Source organism: Falco biarmicus, chromosome 3, assembly GCF_023638135.1.
Source record: "Falco biarmicus isolate bFalBia1 chromosome 3, bFalBia1.pri, whole genome shotgun sequence".
NCBI lineage: Eukaryota > Metazoa > Chordata > Aves > Falconiformes > Falconidae > Falco > Falco biarmicus.
The window spans coordinates 88,025,268-88,045,280 of record NC_079290.1 but is presented as its reverse complement, the minus strand read 5'-3'; the positions used below and the strand labels follow the sequence as shown (position 1 = coordinate 88,045,280).

The window sequence follows — 20,013 nt, the reverse complement described above, 5'->3', positions numbered from 1 at the left end:
GTTGTATAAACTACAGGAACTTAGGACCAGATAGCCTTCTTAAAGATGACATATCCAAGAACTTAGCAATTAGCACATCCGTCATGTTAGCAATAAGGGTCCTTGGACGTTTCGCAGCTGTTAGAGAAACGTAAGTACATTATCCTATAGATAAGCGGTGCATCACTCATCATTCAAGAGACACGGGGAGGGCGCGAGGGAGGGAGGGAGGGCGGGAAGGGGAGGAAGGCGGGCGAGCGGGAGGGCAGGCGGGAGGAGGGCCGCCCCCTCGTGCCCCGCCACGCCGCGATTGGCGGAGCGCTGCCCTGCCGGCCCCGGGTTGGCCAGCGGCGCCGCCGCCACCGTCGCGTCTCAGCTCGCCGGGTCCGCGATTGGCTCAGGGCGCCCTTATAAAGCTCCGCCGGTAGCACGCGCCCCTTTTCCTCCCCGGCGGCCCAAGGTGCTGTGTCCTTCAGCTGAAGCTAAGGCCGTCCCACCCCGGCGACTGGCACCGCGCCCCCACCATGGCCTCCGTCTCCGAGCTCGCCTGCATTTACTCCGCCCTCATTCTGCACGACGACGAGGTCACCGTCACGGTGAGTGCGGGCCGCGGCCCCCGCGCGGCACAAGATGGCGGCGAGCCGCGGCATGGCGGGCGGCGGCGGGGCCGGGCTGGCTTCTGAGCGCCGCTCTCGTTGCAGGAGGACAAGATCAACGCGCTTATCAAGGCGGCGGGAGTGAACGTGGAGCCGTTCTGGCCGGGCCTCTTCGCGAAGGTGGGCGAGAGGGAGCGGGGGCCGGGCGGGGAGGGGCCGCGGGCGGCGGCGGCCTCGTCTCGTCGCGGGGGCTGCCGGCTGCCGGTCACAACCGAACTAGCGCAGGTGACAGCAGCGCGACAAGCCCCGGCACCTTCTGCTGTGAAACGCGACCTTTAACGAACCTAAAGAGCCCCGCGTCCCCAGGGGTGCGGGGCCGCTGGTTTGTCATCCTGCGGTTTCCCCGCCGCACGGCTGCCGTGGCATCGCAGGTGCGCGGGACCGAAGCGGAGCTGCCCCCCGCAGCCCCTGGTGACGAGGTTTTACTGCTGCTTGTTCCCCCCAGGCTCTGGCCAACATCGACATCGGCAGCCTGATCTGTAACGTAGGAGCTGGTGGTGGCGGCGCTCCAGCTGCTGCTGCCCCCGCGGGTGGCGCTGCGCCGGCGGGCGGTGCTGCCCCTGGTAAGTGGCCTTGCGTGGCCAGCCTAGGGAGCTTCAGCTGGGGGAGATACTTAGGTAAAAAGCTGCTTGTTACCAGGTCAGGAGCCAGCTCGGCTTTTCCTCCTGCGATTTTCATGTGGTTTCATGTAGTACGCACGTGGGAGTTCTGGAGCAAAACAGACCTTCGTCGTAAGAAAGGCTGGTATTGCACTGAGGCAGTGTACAGGATTAGCCTTACCTCAGAGTTAAGGCTTGTCTTCCTGTACATCACCAGGATCTCTGAAGTTACTCAGATTTGATAGAAATTACTTTTGAAGGCACAAACTTGCTTTCCTGGTGGAAACACTAGTCATCATGGGTTGTTAGCTTAGCTTGTTAGGATTGCTTAGGTCTTGCTTCTTGATTGCAGTCATAGTATATGAAGTCTTTTGTGGCATGTGACTTTTATGAGGTGACAGAATGGAAAATCCCTGATTCCCTTCTTCTTTTCTAGCTGAGGAGAAGAAAGAAGAGGAAAAGAAAGAAGAATCAGAGGAATCTGATGATGACATGGGCTTTGGTCTTTTTGACTAATCAATTTTGTACATGTCTGCAATAAAGAACATTTAATTGTAGTCTTGTGTCTTACATGGAACCATGTGAAGTGGAGTGGATGAAGGATGGCCAGGTTACCTGCAGGTTCCAAAAATGCTGTCACCACATGTTGATCTAGTGGTTTTACAACTTCCCTTGTTTGTTCTTTATACTTAGATGCAGCACAGTGACAGTTCAGGCCCCTAAATGGCACAGCATATGGACAAAGGTAGAGGCATGATCACAGTGAGCCTGGGACGTGGTCACGTTTAGCAAAAGCAGTATGGCCCAGTTCGTATTACGGCCTCTGGGTGAAGCTGCTGTGTGTCTAGTTAATGCTTTAGCAACAGTGCACCTTCCACCTTGGCAGTTTCTAGTACCAGGTAATTTTAACCTTTTTGGAGCAGCTAAAGCAAGGAGTATGTGCATTTTGCAGTGGAGGCCAGCTGTTGAGCTGACGAGTGGGGAAGAAGCTTGCAATCCTCAGGTAAAGGCCCTTGTTAGAGGCTAAAGTTGGGACGCTATTCATGAGCAGGTGTAACTGAAAAGCAGACTGAGCCTTGCAGTGCTAGGCACTAAGCCTAGGTTGTGTAAGATGTGTAATTTTTTTTTGCCTTTCCAGAAAAATGTTAAGGAGCATCTCTGAAAACCACTTTGAAGGGTGGGTGTGGAAGATTGTATAACTTCACACACGAGGAGTAACTTAAAGTATGTATTTCTAGAAATAACTTTTGAACACGACTTGTCCAGAGCAACTGAACAAGGTAAGGGCTGTGTTTCAAAAGTGTATTCTGAAGTATTGGATGAAAATGGGGCATCGGCAAAATGTTCCAAGTGTGTAAGGACTCCAGAGTTGCGTAGGAGGGTTGCTTCACATGTAGACCCAAAACTGATGCACTCTGCACTGTCACATCTTCCCACAAAATGAGAGCTCATTTCTTTTTTGAAAGATGCAGGCACCTGTGGAAGAATTGAGTCCATGCAACTGCCTATTGCTGCTGGGATTTCTCACTTACCAGCTATGCTTCCCCTGCCCCTTTCTGAAGAAGCCTCCCCCTAGGAAAACCTATTTTAAAAGTTTCCAGGAGTGTAAGGAGCAACACCAAGTAATTAGAAGTCAGTTACACAGATGATTACACTGACTCGAAAGAGATGCTTTCTGGAAGACTACTTAAATCTTGCATTTCTCCTCGAATGCTTACTGTTACTCCTTAAGTCCTGCATAACTGAATTCTTAAGTTTGTAGATTGGGGGGTGGGGGGAAATTCCAAGCACAGAAAACTTGCAGTGGTTTCTTCTGCAGTGCACGCATACAAAAAATGATACAGTCAGAATTTCACTGGTAACACCTTTTTAATAGGTCAAAGTAACTGTACAGTTCATTATATTCTTCCTGAGAATAATTTATATCCCTCAACAGCAAAAAGGGAGTGTGTGGTTTTTATTTTAACAGAACAGATGGCATAACTGAAAACCAAAGAAAATCTAATTACACTGCTCTACTGTAACTCCTCCCAGGCAAGATAGACAAAAGGATGGGTTAGTTAACTACAGCGGGTTTAAAATATTCCAACATGGCTTTAATCTGTCTTTATAAATTATATAAAAATGGGGGACATGAATGGTTACAGACTCCTCTAAATGCAGCTCTGAATTGCTCTGGTACAAAGCAGCATTTTCACTTCCAAGGAAAACAACATTGCTACAAAAGAACTGGCACGTTATTCTGGTGAAAAAGAGTTTTCAGTTGCGTTCTACAGCTAGTTCCAAACAAATGCTTCACACATTCACATAAAAGTAAAAGGTAGGAAGATGAAGAGGGCTTTAGTTTGTCTTGAAATGACTGAAGTCTTGAAAATATAGCTTTTTATTCTTTCTCTGTAAATTGTGATTAGCATATTGCGACGTAAGTGTTCTAATAAAAAAATTCCAGTCTGGATAGTTCATATACTGTGGGCAAGAATTCTCAGCCCTGAGGTTTCCCCGAATTCTTCACTTCACAATACCTTTCTCTGATCAGCTGCTCAAGCAGTTTTGGCTCCAAGACCATAACCCTGCTGCAGCTGCAGGCTAAGAGTGTCCCATGCAATGTATAGAACTGAATTGCACTCCATAGCTGTGATTTCCCGAGGACTCCTGTACAAACTTCAGCTTGTGATAATGCCACTTTTTGATTCCCAGACCAGCTTGGCTTTATGATAAAAAAACTTGGTTAAACTTTTGTAATGAGAACCAACAGCGGTCAGGTCTGCTGAAGCAAGAGGTGCTGGAAAGCCAGAACTACACTGGGTTAATCCTCACTGCTGGTGGAAGGTGAAAGAACATCCCTTTGCAAGCAGAATTCTTAGACTGATGAAACTCCTCCCTCGGTACTTAGTGCGGCCTGGACTGACTGATCATTTTCAGTCTGGCTTGATCAATAACATCCAGCAAATTTTTGGCATCCACAGCTAGAGCGTGAGCAGCTGTCAGCATTTGCTTTTTGTACTCCTGCTGCAGGCTGGTCATGACGTACTGCTGTGCCAATTTCATCTTGTTAATGAGCTCAGCCAAGTCGGAGTTCAGCAGCTTCTGTGCCATCTCAATCTGGAATGAGAAGATTCGGTCAACTGTGCAAGTTGTTGGAAAGCATTGCACTTGTGGCAGCGATACTACAGAGCAGCAGCGCTACCTACCCTACCCCGACAGCCCCTGCTTGTTATTTCTGAGCAAAGCTGGGGCTGTTTCTGTGGGCATCACATGGAGCAGCAGGTGGAATTTTGACACTCGCTGTTCTGTGCGGTGATCAAGAGCTGCCCACTGTTAAACAGCACCAAGACCTAAATGGCCATTGGAGTGGGTTTTAACACCTTGATAATTAGGACCTGGAAGCGTATAACATCACTCCTTATTAAAGTAGCTTTAAAAAATATAAGGGGTCAAGTAGCCAGATATATGTTGCTGCACAGCTAAATGGGCATGATGCTCTGGGGCACTCACCATTCTCTGGCTTTCTCATTATCACACTCTTTCAATGGTTTTACTCCCACCTCATGAAAGATCTTGGCACTTCTCATCCAGAACAAGGTTTACCACCAAATATCTTCTCATTAAAACCTTCCAGCCGCACCAGCCTATACTCAATTACCTCTTCCATGACTATGTGTGCAAGCTGTACTTTAATGAAAGATTACACTTACACTAAGAATTAACTCTCAGATGGTCGCCCTGCATTAGAATACTGGTTTTGCATAAGCACTGCTAATGGTTTTTATGTCAACTTCCTATGGGTGGTGTGGTGTGCTCTTCAATTATATCCAGTTCATGTGTCTTTGCATAAGTACGAGCCTATGCCCATGCAGCAATTCCAGTAAAGTTTACGTCATGTAGAATTACAACTCAGAGTTCAGGCTGCTTAGTGAGCCAAGATGTATGCATATGCAAAGCAGGGAGAGCTAAACCATGGCCAGGTAGCTGCTCTGGCCGAGGCAAAACATAACGATTGAGCATCAGGTCAGCAGAGCTCTACGTACCTCTCTGTGAGTGCTTGCAGGAAGCACTGGGAGGGTCTCATCTACTGTTGCCAGTAAGGTTCTTAGTGCCAAACCAACCTCCTAAGAAAAAAAAATTAAGGAAATAAAACTTTGAAAACATGGAATGAATAGATGAGAAAATTGTAACAGTGCAGGAATCAACAGATACAATTAGTTCCTCATCTGAATAAGGGAGTTAGAACACGGCTGAGAGACTTTAAATCCCACCTGCAATTGTGTTTCACTATCAAAGCAAGATGCCAAAGGGTTAATTAAAAGTTTTTCTTAAAAAAGTGAAATGCAGATTAGATAGTGCATAACTTGCTGCCCCTTGATAAGCACAGGCAAGCTGGGGAGTAAAAGCACAGTTGCCCACAATCCTGTTAAAAGCATCCAAAGTGCTAGCCCTGTGACCACGAGTTACCTGCCCCACAAACACAAAGCTTTTCTACTCCCAGCTTCCCAGAAGGTTTCTCCTACGCCGCTTAAGACCTCAGTCAGGAGAGAAATAAAACACTGATTTTAGGAACTGCCTCCATACCTTTACCATGGGTACGTACTCCTCTGGTGGAGCTGGTTGTATTTTACTGGACATTTCTATGACCGCTTTCACCAGCCCAGTTACATTCTCATAGACTTTGTCGTTGGAACGGTCCAGGTTGGCCGTAGGAGGAGGGCTGATTTCCTGTGGCTGAATCTGGAAGCAGAGAAGGGTTGTTCAACCTCCTGTCCCCAGCAGATGGGGCTCAGCAACTTCCCAACCTCCACAGATTGCCGGGAAGGTCTCATTCGCAACAGCGCCGCGCCGCCCCGCCCCCCCCCCCCCCCCCCCCCCCCCGCGCCTTGGTCCCCTGTCCTGGCTGAGCACACTCACTCCTCGATCTGAAGGAAGTTTCCTTTAGTTCTTTTGACTGAACCTGATCTGTGAAATGACCCTGGGGAATTCTTTTTTTCACCAGGATTTCCCTTAAGAGCTTCCAGTATAACTCCCACAACAGAGAAATAATTTGAGGAACGAGGAGTCCGCAGTACATGATGTGTCTAAATGGTTCACTACTGATGGATAAGTTCCACTGCTAAGGCAACAGGTATCAGGTCCCTTGTTCGGGAAAGTTGTTTTGTGCTCCAAAACAATGTCAGAGTACATAGTTAACATACTGATACAGTAAAGAGAGAGTATTGCAGTACATACTGTTTTGTTAGTGAAAATTCACGGCAGATTAACAAAAAATTGTGTCACCACTAGAAGTGGGAAACACCAACTCTTTTCATACAGTTTGTTTCCAGTAGATCAGAAAAAGAAATGGGTTAAAAATCCAGTAGTCCTTACTCAAGCAAAACTTCTGTTGAGTCAGATCTGCCTAGAGTTAAATCCAGGACAGACCAAAATAATCCTGGGTCAGAAAAGAAACAGACATTGAAAACTTCCTCTGTAAGGTCTTCAGTGTCTCTGCTTCTCAACTGTAGAACTACAAGCATCCCAGTTTCCTGCAGCTCTTCACTGCTATGGGATGCCCAAGCAACTGCTTTGTGGGAGCAGTTGGTTAAAAAATTGCTTATTTTCTACTGGTCACAGAGCAGCTGCCCACTCTTGATCTGAGACAGCTCATCGTGTTTCAGCCCACCATGCTGGGTTACTGCTGGTTCCTAGAACTGGTCCTAGCTACAGAGATGTTTCACTGGAAGCACCTGAGATACTACCCTGATGGAACTATAAAATACTTGGATGAAACTTTGTCTAAGGAAGGAGTGAGTGCAGGATTTAGTGCATGGTGATTCCATTTTGTTGCATTTCACCAAGTGCCTACTGACAACTTATTACAGAGATGCAATCAAGTACATTGATCAGAAAATACCTAAGGAAAAAGAACATTGTAATTGCCTCAATCACCAGTGAAAGGCTGTGATTCCAATTGGTTTCAGCAATCGAGAAGTTAAAACAGTCTTCTGGCAGAGTGACATGCAAAGACATTTTGGAATAAGAGCACATACACACACGCTCACGCACTGCTTACCCTCCATGGCTATGGTTGAGCAGAATGTGGGGGAAGGTTAAAGAAATTTACCAAAAGAAGGGAAAAAAGAAAAACAATATTAATAAAACTCAGCAGGAAAAAAACCCAAACCAAACCCAAAACATGTGTAGCAATAAGAGACCAGTTAAAAAGCCTGCAACAAAAATGCATCCTCAACAGTATCGGCAGTCATTCGTGTTAGCTCTTGGTCCATTTGTTACAGAAGCACCGTGTGCTGACAACCTGCTGTGCACCGCGTAGGAAGTGGAGGTATTTGCCATGCACCCATGCTTACTTTTTACTAAACACATGGGGAAGAGATCATGCAAAGCTTGACAGGAGCAAGCCAGTCTGGCGAGCAGCAAAGTGGTGAATGGAGTAGAGGGCCTCTGCAATGGTGGGAAACAACATGTCCTGTGCAAACAATCCAGTATTCAATAGACTGAAGAAAATTTATTTATCTCCTTGAAAATTTCTTGTTCTTGAAAAAAATCATGATAGGAGGAAATACACAGTCCTCTAACTGTGCAGCTCCTGTCTGTGATGACTAATCACAGTTGTGGTTAAGAACTATCAAGAACCCAGTCTAGATGAGCCACCTAATTTCTACAGCCAGGCCCTGACATTTCAAGAGCACGGACACCTGCATTTCTTAACACTCCTTTTTTTTTTTTTTTTGTTTATACCAAACATCAACACTACCGCTCTGCAGACTAAGAAATCAGGAGTTTCTTTGTGTCGACTGGGCGGCTTTGCCTCAGCAAGTACCACAAACCCATGTATTTCCTGACGCATGCCCTAAAGGCTCCTGAGGGCAAGCAGTTCAAATTCTCTTAATTTGTATTCTGCAGAAAAGGGAGACTGAAATGGCAAGTCTGAAATGAGAGCCTCAGAAGCGTCTTCAGTTTAGGACTGCAGACATTAACAAAGCTATACGCTATCAAAAAATAATGGGCTGTTTTCTTGAAGGAGCATAAAACAATCCAATTTCAAGAAACTCTTGACAGAAAACCAAAATCAATCTGTCTTTTCTACTGAAGAAGCTATTTAGTACAAGAATCTTGTTCACTTGTTATTACTGATGATTTTTGGCTGCTCAAGGTTGGTTTGTTGTGAAAAGGATATATTTCAGAAAACATCTTTCATGTTCCAGTATCAGCATTTAGAAAGTAAATTTTAGAGAAGCCAAGTTTAGTACACATCTGTTACTGCTTTTTGCATTTTCTGAGGCTTGGCAGCTTGAAAGGCACTGGCATCAGTTTATAATAAATAATCCTGCTCAAATTGGCCACTGCTGTCTATTTACACTGAATTCTTAAATATTCTGGTAATCTCAGAACGAGAGCAAGAGTGACAGGCAGGTGGTGACTGAGATCGATTAGTGAGATCGATCAGGTAAGTGGCTTATCACAACAGCCGCACTTACCACAACATGGATTCCTGTTCTTTACTACAGGCTTGGCAAGGCTTAGAATAGCCAGAGGTTCTCCTTCTGTGAGGAGCTGTACTATTAGCACTAACTGTTGTATTTACAGCAGGGATTGCCGCAGTGTGTCTGCAAAGCCTGTGCTCTGATGGAGACCTGATCTTTCTTCTCTCAGGAAACAGCTGGCACATAAATACATCACCTCCTGGGGTGCTACTGATGGCATCAACTGACAGAATGAGAGCAGCGGCAGGAGTGATCCTGCTTTTAACGCTCTGGTCAGTAATACCGCCATCAGACCAGCAGTCTTTGTGGAGGTATTTGCCTGGCTGCAAAGGTTGTGAAATAATAAAACAGCGATGTGTATAGATCAGCTGCACTTCTAACAGAAGTGCAGCTTAATACTCTTAACTTAAATACTCTTAACTTCTGTTAAAAGTATTACTGACAGAGAATTCCCAATCACTATTCTACCTAGCTGCTGGAAACTCCTAGCATCAGAAATAGCTCCACTGGATCCCCTCCGGAGGCTCTGAGGTCACTTGGGTTTCTGTTTCCTGAAGAGGTACTGGAGTCCCAAAGGCAGGGAACAACACGAAAGGCAAGATTTTAGATGTGACTGACATCCTAAGAAGCACTTCCCTTGGCACCAGCTGCAATAGGGACATGACGTTGTGTTTCACAGCATCCTGCAGCATTTCTGCTAGAAAACTAAAGTTTCATTTTTGGCTGTATTACCTATTTACTAGAGATCAAACAACACATTGGAAAGTATCTCAGTCACAGGTCAGACGGTCCAGTTCCCCTCTTCCCTTGTTCCCCAGAGCCAGGAGGGTTTTAGGCACCTCGGTGCTCCAGCAAGAGCTTTTTGAGCACCACAGTTCAGACATGTCTCACTTCTCTGTCACCAAGTATAGGAGACTTTGGTACTACCAGAGTAACTGGAAACCCTAGGTGCGCTCCTTCCTGCTTAACAGAGCTGCTGAGCAGGTAGCTGAGTCCATACAGAAGACCTCATATCGTATGCTCTTCAAACTAGAAATATGCTCACCTGGGAAAGGTTCTAGGTGAGGAACATGCTGAATCACAGTAATGGAGGATATGAGCCTACCGGTTAACTCCCCACCTCCCTGGAGAGCTGCCAGTGCATATTTGCCCCATGACAACATTTACTTGGGAAGTTTAGTTGCTTTTGCTTTCCACGGTCTCTACTTAAGGAACAGCAAACTAACTGAAGAGTGGTAATGTTTAATTTTCTGAGGCATATTTCATGTGGCACTGAGCAATGTACCTTCACGCCTTCGTTGTAGCTGTCCACAGGGCTGTTCAGGCTTGCAAGGCTGCCCAAATGGCTGGGGGCTCCAGGGCGGGGAGGTTTCTTTGGTGGAGCTGCGTGATCTGATTAATAAAAAAAATCTGCATTTTAGAGGACCAACGTATTCAGATGTACCTGCAGCATTTTGGTCTGTCAGTACTACAAAGGCTACATGCGCTTTACTGTACTAGCAGAGGAGATGTACATCTTTATGTGCTTTACAGTAAATCCAGTATTTGTAGGAGTTACATCTGTATTTCTATTGGAAAAATGCAGACAGAAAAGGTCATGAAGTTTTCCTGTGATTGTGAGAACATGGATGTTTTAGTAAGATACTTAGAAAATTCCTTCATGGGACAACTGCTACTCATCTCAGTACACCTACCCCAGACCTGAGAGGTACTCACCCCGCTCTGTACCACAGCAAAGTGCCACACATGCTGCATATGTCTGGGAAAATTGGACTTCATGGCAGAAATCCTGGGTGTGATTCACTTTTGAGATTGAGAAACCTAAATTTAGGTGTCTACTTTTGTTTCACATGTCTGAACTCCACACACGGTGAAGTCCTACAGAGTGACTCAGCTTCCTCTAGGCCCTTCCCGCCTGTTGACTGAAACACTTTCTTGGCTTTGCTGACTACATCTCTGGGGACCACACGTGGAATTTAAACACATAGTGCACCGAAACATCTAGGTCTAGTTATCTGGAACTGAATCCACCCCTTGTAAGAAAATACTAGCATAGATCTTTGTTCACCACTGCTGCTAGACAACTTGTAATCAAGGATTCAAGATGACAGTATATGGATTTACTGCTTACCTGGTTTACCCACAGGCTGATATATGTGCTGGTTACCAGCCTATAAAATAAAATACGCATTTAGATTAGTTATTACAGTGCTCACAACCTTTAGCAGCACAATCTCAAACATTAAGAGCAGCCAGTTTTCAGCACATTTCCCAACAGTTAAAAATACATCCTTATTCACCATCATTAGCTAAGCTCCTAACAACAGGTATATTATTTATAGAGTAAGAAAAGAATTTCCATTTCTTTTGTATCGCTCACAACAGCCCTGGCTTCCACATTAGAATTTATTCTTCATTATTAATCAAACGTGGTCATATATTCCCAATAATTTTCAGTCTGTATTCAGAGATCAAAGTGTAGAAGTCATGGTGGTGAAGAAGAAATGGCAGTGCAACACTGAGAAGACTGGTATTTCTGCACTGTTGAATGGTTTCCATAATGGTAACAGATTTCTAAGCTGGTTTACTTTTGGGTTTTGTTGCAAAGCTCTTAGTCAGGGTCAATTTGCTTATTTATCTGGAAATAGTTAATAATAGATTGAAGTGACTGTCATTGGTAATCGTATTTATACAACCTTCATGTCAACCTCAGTCACTGAGGTGAGTGGCTCCAGTGGAGCGCTGCAGCATGGTGCACAGGGAGGTTTCCTCAACTGGGGGAACCTCAGGGGAGCAAAGACCCGCCAGAAGCCCACAGCTTGCGCCACAGCGGCTGAGGAGGCCTGGGCAGGGACAAGCAACGGCAGCCACCCCACACACATATAAAATCAACCCCTGACACAGCACTTTGCTTAACCAACTTAATTTCCTTTTGTGACAAGGTCACCCATCTAGTTGGCCAAGAGAAGCCAGTAGATATGTTTTTGGACTTTAGCAATGCTTTTGATGCTGTCCCTCAGTGTCCTTCTGGACAAATATCCAGCACACAGCTAGACATGTCCGTAATATATTGGGTGAGCACTTGGTTGATAGACTGGGCTCAAAGAGTTTAGTAAATCGAGTTACATCACGCTGGTGGCCAGTCCCCAGTGAGGTTCCCCAGGGCTCAGTTTCAGAGCCAGTGCTCCTCAGTGTTTTCATAAATGATCTGGACACAGGAATCAAATGTTCATTAAGTAGGTTAGCTGAAGACAGTGAATTAGGAGGAGCTGTGGACTCCCTCAAGGGTGGAGAGGCCTTACAGACAGATTGGGATAGACTAGAGAGCTGGGCAATTACCAACCATTGGAATTTAACAAAAGCAAGTGCCCGATTCTCCACCTGGGATGGGGTAATCCTGGTTATATGCAGAAATGGGGGGGACGAGAGGCTGGAGAGCAGCCCCATGGAAAGAGCTCTGGGGGTTTAGGTTTATGGCAAGTTGAGTAAGAGTCAACAGTCTCCCTGGTAGCCAAAAGGGCCAACCGTGTCCTGTGGCACATCAAGCACAGCATAGTGAGCTGGTGGAGGGAGGTGACTGTCCCACTCTACATGGCACTGCTGTGGTCTCATCTCGGGTTCTATGTGCAGTTTTGGGTGCCTCAGTAGAAGGAGGACATCAAACTATCAGAGTGTGTCCAGAGGAGGGCAACCAAGATTGTAAAAGGCCTCAGGGGCGAGACTTGTGAGGAGTGGCTGAGGTCACTTGGTTTGTTCAGCTTGGAGAAGAGAAGGCTGAGGGGTAACCTCATCGCAGTCTGCAACTTCCATAAGGAGGGTGGTGGAGGAGGAGATGCTGATCATCTCTCTCTGGTGACCAGCAACAGGACACAAGGAAAAGGAATGAAGCAGCATCAGGGAAGTTTAGACAGGACATTAGGAAAAGGTTCTTCACCGAGAGGCTGGTTGGTCACTGGATCAGGCTCCCCAGGAATGTGGCCACAGCACCAAGCCTGTCAGCAGAGTTCAAGGAGCATCTGGATGACACTCTTAGTCAATGCTATTATAAAATCACCACCTAAAAATGTTAATACATTGACTTTCTTTTCTGACCTTTTATGCAACTGTTCTTGAACATCTCACATTCTCTGTTTTCAGCAACACAGCCAGGTAACAGGGACAACAGCAGTGCACTTACTATAACTTAGCTTCTAACTCCACCACCACCTCATTTCAGTGCTAGATGACTATGAGGATACCGAGCAACCTTCCCAACAGCATGCAGCAAGTCTGCACAGGGTCCTCAACCGAAACGAGAAGCTCATGCCTCGACAACTCGCTCATCTTTCCATTATTGCACTGGAGGGATACTCACAACTATAGTTCAGCATTTATTTGAAGTTTCAGCCTGGCATTTTTAGAAATTTAAAAACTAGTTTTAAAACTACAGGCAGATCTGACAATGTTTCGAATGGCTAAGGTTGCCTAGCGCTTCATGAGGCCTGCTTTCAGCTGCTCAAAACTTTACCTAATTTTAACTGCATGAACTGAAAATTCCCATACTAACTCTGTACTTCAAGCTAATTTCTATCAGTTTACTATGGAAAATGGTGGCAAGAAGCCCAGCTTTCAGAAAGTAAGGTTGCATAAAAATGTATTAGAGAGAAATCCAGTTCTTGTAAGTCTCATAGATGATATTCTAAAAAAATTGTGTATCAGAAGTATATGTCAAAAGAATGTGCACTAAGTTATACAGCCACGTGCTCATCAGTTACGAACCACTAAAATGCTTGTGGTAACTTTTCATTTGTATCACCACCTCCAAGAACAGGATCATGTATAACTCCTTCTTCCTCCCAGCGTCCCTGAACTGTGCAGATGCTGCTGCTCTGAGCAGGAATCAGAGCTGCTGTGCTTTCTGCTCTAAACCCAAGTACCACAATGACCGATCAAACAAAAAGGCCTGTGTGGGGAAGACATAAATGACCTTGGTGAACTGGTTTCTGTCCTCGCCATTGTCACAGAAATCTCCGTGTAATGCTGGGCAATTATTTAATCCTAGTTCTCCTAAAAATGACCACTGCCTATTTATTTCTCATCTTCATGAGAAATAGAAATTGACTCACAGACATTTCCCACTGCAAATGAAGCCATTCAGAGTTATGTTCTGAACATAGTAAGAACTATAAAACCACAAAACCAAGTTCTGGAACTAGGACTGTAGTTATGAATTAGAGTCTCTTTTAGAATTAATTTTGCCAGTGATCACTAAGTGTTTTCTTCACACTCTTTCAAATGGGGTGTGAAATTGTACTACCTCCTCTGGGAAGAAAGGACTTCCCCTACAAGTAGATTGGGATCTGGGTGTTGTCATTTTTATTCTAACCCCAGGCAGTCATGCTGAACTCAAGGAGCAGTCAGAGAAACCAGCTGCTGCAAGAAGCTGTACTTTAAACCCACTGCCACTGACAGCCACCTGAATCAAACCTCTGACGTAACTAAAAAATCTCCATGTTATCTCAAAGCAGCTTCATGAGTGGCACAAAATGCAGCTATACTTTACTTGCTCTTATATAAAGATGCAACAATAGTAAAGACCTAACAATAACGAATAGTCTTCTCCAATTTCATGGAAGATGATCTTAGCAGCTTCCAGACACGAATGTCTCTAGACACCATGCTGTGGTGTGTCATTAATATACTCATTCATGACTGTACTTTGGCTGCAAAGGCAGGAAGAGTCCCTAAATTCTTAGGTAGTAAAGAAATACGGAAGCCAATCCAGGAATTTACAATTGCATCCCAAATGAACTAGGAAAGTAAATTTAAAATATTAACTATTTTAAAGGTGATCCCTGGGGAAAAACAGTAAATGAAGTATCAGGTTTCTATCATTAACAGTCCCTAGCCTAACCTCCCTTTTCAATCAGTATGATTCAGAGATTCCAACAGCAATTAAACAATTGGAGAGACATTTTTAGTTAAACAGACGAGAGTTAAGCCAGTAAGAAAGAATACCACAGCTGCAGCTGTTGTCTAGCAATAAATGAATGACTATGGGGTTTATTCTACTTGTTTCATAGCAGATCATTTACCCCAAGCAGACTTCTGGGTAATAAAACAGTAACATTTAAATTCCTTTTAAGGAAACCCTTCAGATATTTAAACTACTGCAAAAGCTGTTTTAACCCTGCTTCCTGTTGACAGAACTTTCAGAAACCTCTCCACAATTTTAAATAAAAGGCCCAATTATACAGCACACAAACATTTAAAAATAATTGCAACACAACTGTGGAAACATTTTAGTATTTGTTTCAACAGCAGCTTCAAGGGAAAAAAAACAACAAACCCCAAATCCGCCAAAATGCTGCATGAACAAGTTTGCCATGGCTGCTGTTCCCGCAGAAGCTGAGCCTCTTGGAAAGTTGCAGAACTATGTAATAACAGTGGAAATGTTTAGCAAAAAATTTAAATAATCTCCCACAATCAAGACAGTGTACAACATGTTCTACCAGGAAACTGGAGAAAGAGTTTGGAGATTAAAAGATCCCACACATACTTACTGGGCCCTGGAGACCTCCATCCTCTCGGTCGATGCTGCCTCTGGAGAGCCGCACATCAGGCTTCTAAAACAGAAAATACAAATTTCATTCTATACTCCGCTTACCGATTCATGCAACCTAGCTTAAAATCATCTTAAAGACAGGAAAATCCTGTTAAAAATTTACACTGACAAATACAGATGTCATTTCATTCCAGTCTATACACCCCCGCTGCTGCGACTACGTGCTTCTGCAACTGCAGCTACTCAAACTCTTGGCAGCCTTCTCGGCTGATTCTTAACCACCCATTCTCAGCACATGTGTAAAAATGTTTGTTATAAATATCAATAGTACCATTTCCCTAACACAACATTGGAAAACCTGCATTTAAATTTTCTTAAAAGGCAGCAAAAGTTGGGCGTTGTTTTTTTTTTTTTTTAAAACAGTTTGCTTCCCAACAGAAAATTTCAACCACAGGATGCGAAATGCTGCACATTAATTCCCGCTTCCTGCCGGAGGATGGCTTATATGTACTTGGCTCACTCTCCAAGCCTGCAAATGGGGCCAATTACTGGAGCTCCTTAAACACTGCATTTGGATACAGAAAGCTAATAAAGACATCCAGATGCACTATTCTCCTAATAACACCAACAAGCAAATTTCTGGTTTATATGTTTTAAGCAAGATATAGGAACCTGGGTGGGGCTCAGCCGTTAAAATGTAAAAATAAGACTACAACAATTTTTTTTTCTCAGAGAAACCAGTTATTTTTCTCACCTCCCCAGAAAATCCAGGTATGTTACTGGTACTCTTTGAGAATAACATTAATTGCATAGAAAGACAAAGACTGGATGTGGAACAAATGTTAACACTGATCTGAAGACACATGTTCAGCAAAATGAAAATGCTTTTCTAGTGCACTAATTCTGGCACGTAAAAAAAAAAAAAGATTTATCTGACTCTTCAATTCACTCTCTTATGAGACTGGATGACGAGTTAATGAAAATGGTCTACATCGCTGTAAATACAACCTCCTTCATATGCCTGTATACATATATACATACACATGCACATAAAATAGACACACACAGCATAAGAACGAAAATTTCCTATTTTAAGTGTGTGAATACTGATTGTAGGGTTAGTTTCAGAGGATAAATATATCTACTTTCTCTTTAAAGCTACTCTGGATCCCTTTTCTTCTTTCTTTCCAGAAGCACTAAAGAATAATTCCAACTTGCGTGACCTGCTAAATGACCTTAAAAATGCCAGAAGGGCAGACAGAACTTGCAAAGATACACTAATATTGATCTTGTATTATTAAAAATACTCATGTTGGTAATCTGTCAGAAGACCTTATACTTTGGATTTTCATTCAGTCTTCTGCAGACTGAGTGAAGCACAGCCAGAGACAGTCACTGCCTTAAAGAACTTGCAGATTAAAAATAGACAAATCATACTAGACAGGGAAATATTTAACCCCATCTTAAACATGAAGAACTGAAGCAGACACACGCAAGCAATTTCCCAATATTTCTTCAGGAATTTGTGACAAAGTTTATGACGAAAGTTACCATTGACAATCTCCAGTTTATTTCCTTTATTATGATGAAGGATTTTTTTTCTGATTGAAGTCTTATTTGATATGGGTATGTTAGATACTTCATTAGATATCTAAAGTAAGCCATGATTCACATTACATTTTTAAGCTAAAGCAAACAGCTATCCTTGTTTATCTAAGCATAGGACTAACCACACTAATGTTCACAATTTGCCTTCATTTCATGTTTGTTTCTAGCCAGGGAAGTGCCCAAAGTCTTTGGAAATAGTCAAATACTATTTTATCACAGAGGTCTTTAATGCTTTTTGCACTTTTAACCATTTATTAATCTAGAAATGCACCCTAAACCAGACTCCAAAGATAATGAAATATTTAGCATTTTAGATGATTCAGAAATACAAAAATACACACTAGTCCAAATAACATTTTTTTCTAGTCTTGCAAGAAAAAAATTAACAGACATAATATCCACCTCCTCCCCTCCTTGTCTTTACTAACTAGGTCCTCCCTTTCAGCCTCTAAACCCTCTACATGCCCAATTCTATAACCTCATACATATCACAGCAACAATTCAGTTACCCAAGCCACGACCCGCAGCAAATGTGCAGTACCTGAGCAGACTTCAGGTACACAAACATTACACACCCACCTAGCCACAGCCTAAGAATCGTTTCACAGAAAGACTGTAAATACACATAAAATTTTACTAAAATTAGCATTATTAACTTGACAAACACTTGCTTCACACATTGCCAACAAAAATACGGAGTGCTGTTGACCACCCCCTGCAAAGTGAAGCCGTGGAAGGCAGTGGTGCTGCCCAGGCATCTCCAAGAATCTGACCTGAAAGCGAAGATACCAAGTGCCAATGGGTAATGGCAAAGTAAAGAGTCCACAAGAAGCATGTACAGCTACACAACATACCTGCATCTCAGTGATCTGCATATTTACATCTTAGACTTAAGGACTGAAAATCTTTAGTGGTGCATAAATGCAAGCTCTTTCAGCTTCTCCAAATACTTTCCTCCTCCTGCCCCATCAACACTTGGAGAGTTAGGAATACAAGGAACAACAGAGAAATACCCAACATGCTTTTGCATCCAATAACTAGTAAGAGGCCAAATTGCATTTCTAGTGACTTGACTGTGTTCTAATAAACTCTTAACTCCTGTTTTAGTGAATGACACTCTGATTTATTGATTTGTGTAGCTGTGGAAATTCCAAAAGATAACTATTTTACAGTGAGTTATGACTAAACTCCCATTGTATTTTTAAATATTATTTACCAGCAATTCTCATGCTTCTACAGCAGTAAGAGCTTTGATTTTAGCCCCTCATGTTGGCATTACATTGCGATGCGTTGCTGGATTTTTAATCCTGATATTTTTCAGGTGTGTTTAATACAACATTCCCTAGGTCAAAAATAAGCCTCACACCCAAACTGACCCATTCTGTTGTTTACACCCCATTTCAGAGCCCCACAGCACACCATTCTATCTTTCCAGTACCTGCTACAGCCCTATACCTCCACCAGGGTTGATATAGGGTACTGGCCATACCAGAGAGCTTCTTGGCTGGATGGGGAACGATCCTTTCTGAAAGGCAGCTAAAGGGGCTGGAACGTGGGTGGTGGGTGCTGAGGTGCTCGGCACGCCTGCATTTTTATGGAGAACATTTCTGGCAGTTGCTGGGACATAAATGTATTGAGGATATAGACACACCAGGGAGATGAGCTGGAGGGGGGAAAACCCTCAAGACATCTACTTGGTTGCGAAGCTCTGAAGTTGAACATCACGAATAAGAGTGAATCCCTGCAAAGGCCCTCCTTAACACTCTTGTGCAGTGTACGACTGTTTCAGAACACGAAGCCCTTGGGAAATTAGAGATTTAGGGTTTCAGCTTTATCTGAAAAAGTTGTAACTTGTGAGTATATTTTCCAAGCCTTGAGCCTAAACAGTGATTGACTATGATGACAAATTATCATCAAATGTGTTTCATACTCATAGTATGGTGCGACTTCTGAAGCATACAAACGTTAGTGCTCTAAAATTTTATTTTTTCAGTGAAAGTGCCAACTGTACTAAACTAAAATGCAAGTTTACGCAAAGCCTTTTCTACTTACTATTCTATTCATTAGACACATATTTAAGATTTAACACATTTAACAACGTATGTATGTCATTAAAATCCTGCAGAAAATCAGAATCTTTCAAAAGCAAATTAATTTTTTCCTAATAAACAGTCTATCTGAAATCTTTGGAAATGTCAAGAGGACTTTTCAGACAGGATGCATATGTTGACAAACTGGAACATAATGCATTTTTTCCCCAGTATTTCTGGTTACACTAATAAAAGAACGTTTAAGTCTCAGCATTCTCAGGCCATGCCAAATTGTAATGCCTTGGTGGGATTTTCTCAGGCTAAAAGTTAAGATCTTATTTTAGCAACAGTTCACATCAATTATATTTGATTTGCAGTTCTCAGTGTCAAAATAGGACAAAACCACAACTATGTGGGAATTTCAGAAAAAAACCCCAAACCCAAACATGATAAGGGAACTATGCAAGTTATTTCTTCTTAACCTGTTAATCACAGGAAAGGACTATAAATTTCTTAACACAACACTCTTCTGTCTGCTGAGGAGTTACGAAAAGGCATGCATATATATGTCTTTATAGGATTAAAACCAATGCCATATAACATCAACGCAGCCACAAAGAATGGCTCAAACGGGAAAGTAAATATAAATGAGGCTGCAGGTAACTAAACAGCCCCCAAAGAAGAAAAGTGTTCTGCAAAACGTTCAGGGACAGTTAAAGGCAGTGCCAGAAGTTACAGCATTAAGATCAGTAACTTCACTTTACTGCTGAACTAAGGGGGTCACCTTGAAAAGACACAAATGACAGTTTCTTTCCCACAACTTCTGCAAAGTAAACTAGCTAGCTACCAGTTCAGTAGGCTCTCTCATGGCATCACTACACCACTGGTTTCCTGTCTGTGATTACAGGCGATTCTCCTTGTGAGTCAAACTCTGCATTAAAATACAGAAGGTATACTTTCTCCTAAAACCAATTTAAACCCCAAAAATATCAGTGTAGTTTTTGGCAGTTCCAGACTTTTGTCAAAACCTACAAATAAAAGCGTGCTCAGGGAGGGGCCTTTAAAATTATTTCAACTCAATGAATTCATTGATTTGCTTTTAAATTAATTCTACACATAGGA

General features: G+C 43.3%; 2 protein-coding genes across 14 annotated transcripts in view; one reads left to right on the top strand and one right to left on the bottom strand.

Annotated features, from left to right (window-relative positions):
- The first annotated feature begins 387 nt into the window (after positions 1-387).
- RPLP1 (ribosomal protein lateral stalk subunit P1) lies at positions 388-1,791 on the top strand. 2 transcript variants are annotated; one of them, XM_056330027.1, is made up of 4 exons: positions 398-575; positions 681-755; positions 1,081-1,198; positions 1,671-1,791. In XM_056330027.1, the coding sequence occupies exons 1-4, from the start codon at positions 504-506 to the stop codon at positions 1,748-1,750; spliced, it is 345 nt and encodes a 114-aa protein (XP_056186002.1). In that variant the 5' UTR covers positions 398-503; the 3' UTR covers positions 1,751-1,791. The 2 variants fall into 2 exon arrangements, with proteins under 2 accessions (XP_056186003.1, XP_056186002.1); XM_056330028.1 differs by lacking the exon at positions 681-755 and having other exon boundaries at positions 388-575.
- Positions 1,792-3,084: 1,293 nt separating this feature from the next.
- PTK2 (protein tyrosine kinase 2) overlaps positions 3,085-20,013 on the bottom strand; it is a 223,981-nt gene continuing 207,052 nt past the window's right edge. For 11 of the 12 annotated variants that reach the window (XM_056330022.1, XM_056330023.1, XM_056330015.1 and 8 more), the window contains 6 exons: positions 15,252-15,314; positions 10,841-10,880; positions 9,995-10,101; positions 5,804-5,959; positions 5,263-5,343; positions 3,085-4,336 (listed from right to left, as the gene is read on the bottom strand). In XM_056330022.1, the coding sequence (XP_056185997.1) occupies positions 4,124-4,336; positions 5,263-5,343; positions 5,804-5,959; positions 9,995-10,101; positions 10,841-10,880; positions 15,252-15,314 (660 nt within the window). In that variant the 3' untranslated portion in view covers positions 3,085-4,123. Of the gene's footprint in view, positions 4,337-5,262; positions 5,344-5,803; positions 5,960-7,277; positions 10,102-10,840; positions 10,881-15,251; positions 15,315-20,013 lie in introns of those variants that run through there. The other variant, XR_008820501.1, reaches the window with a different exon arrangement.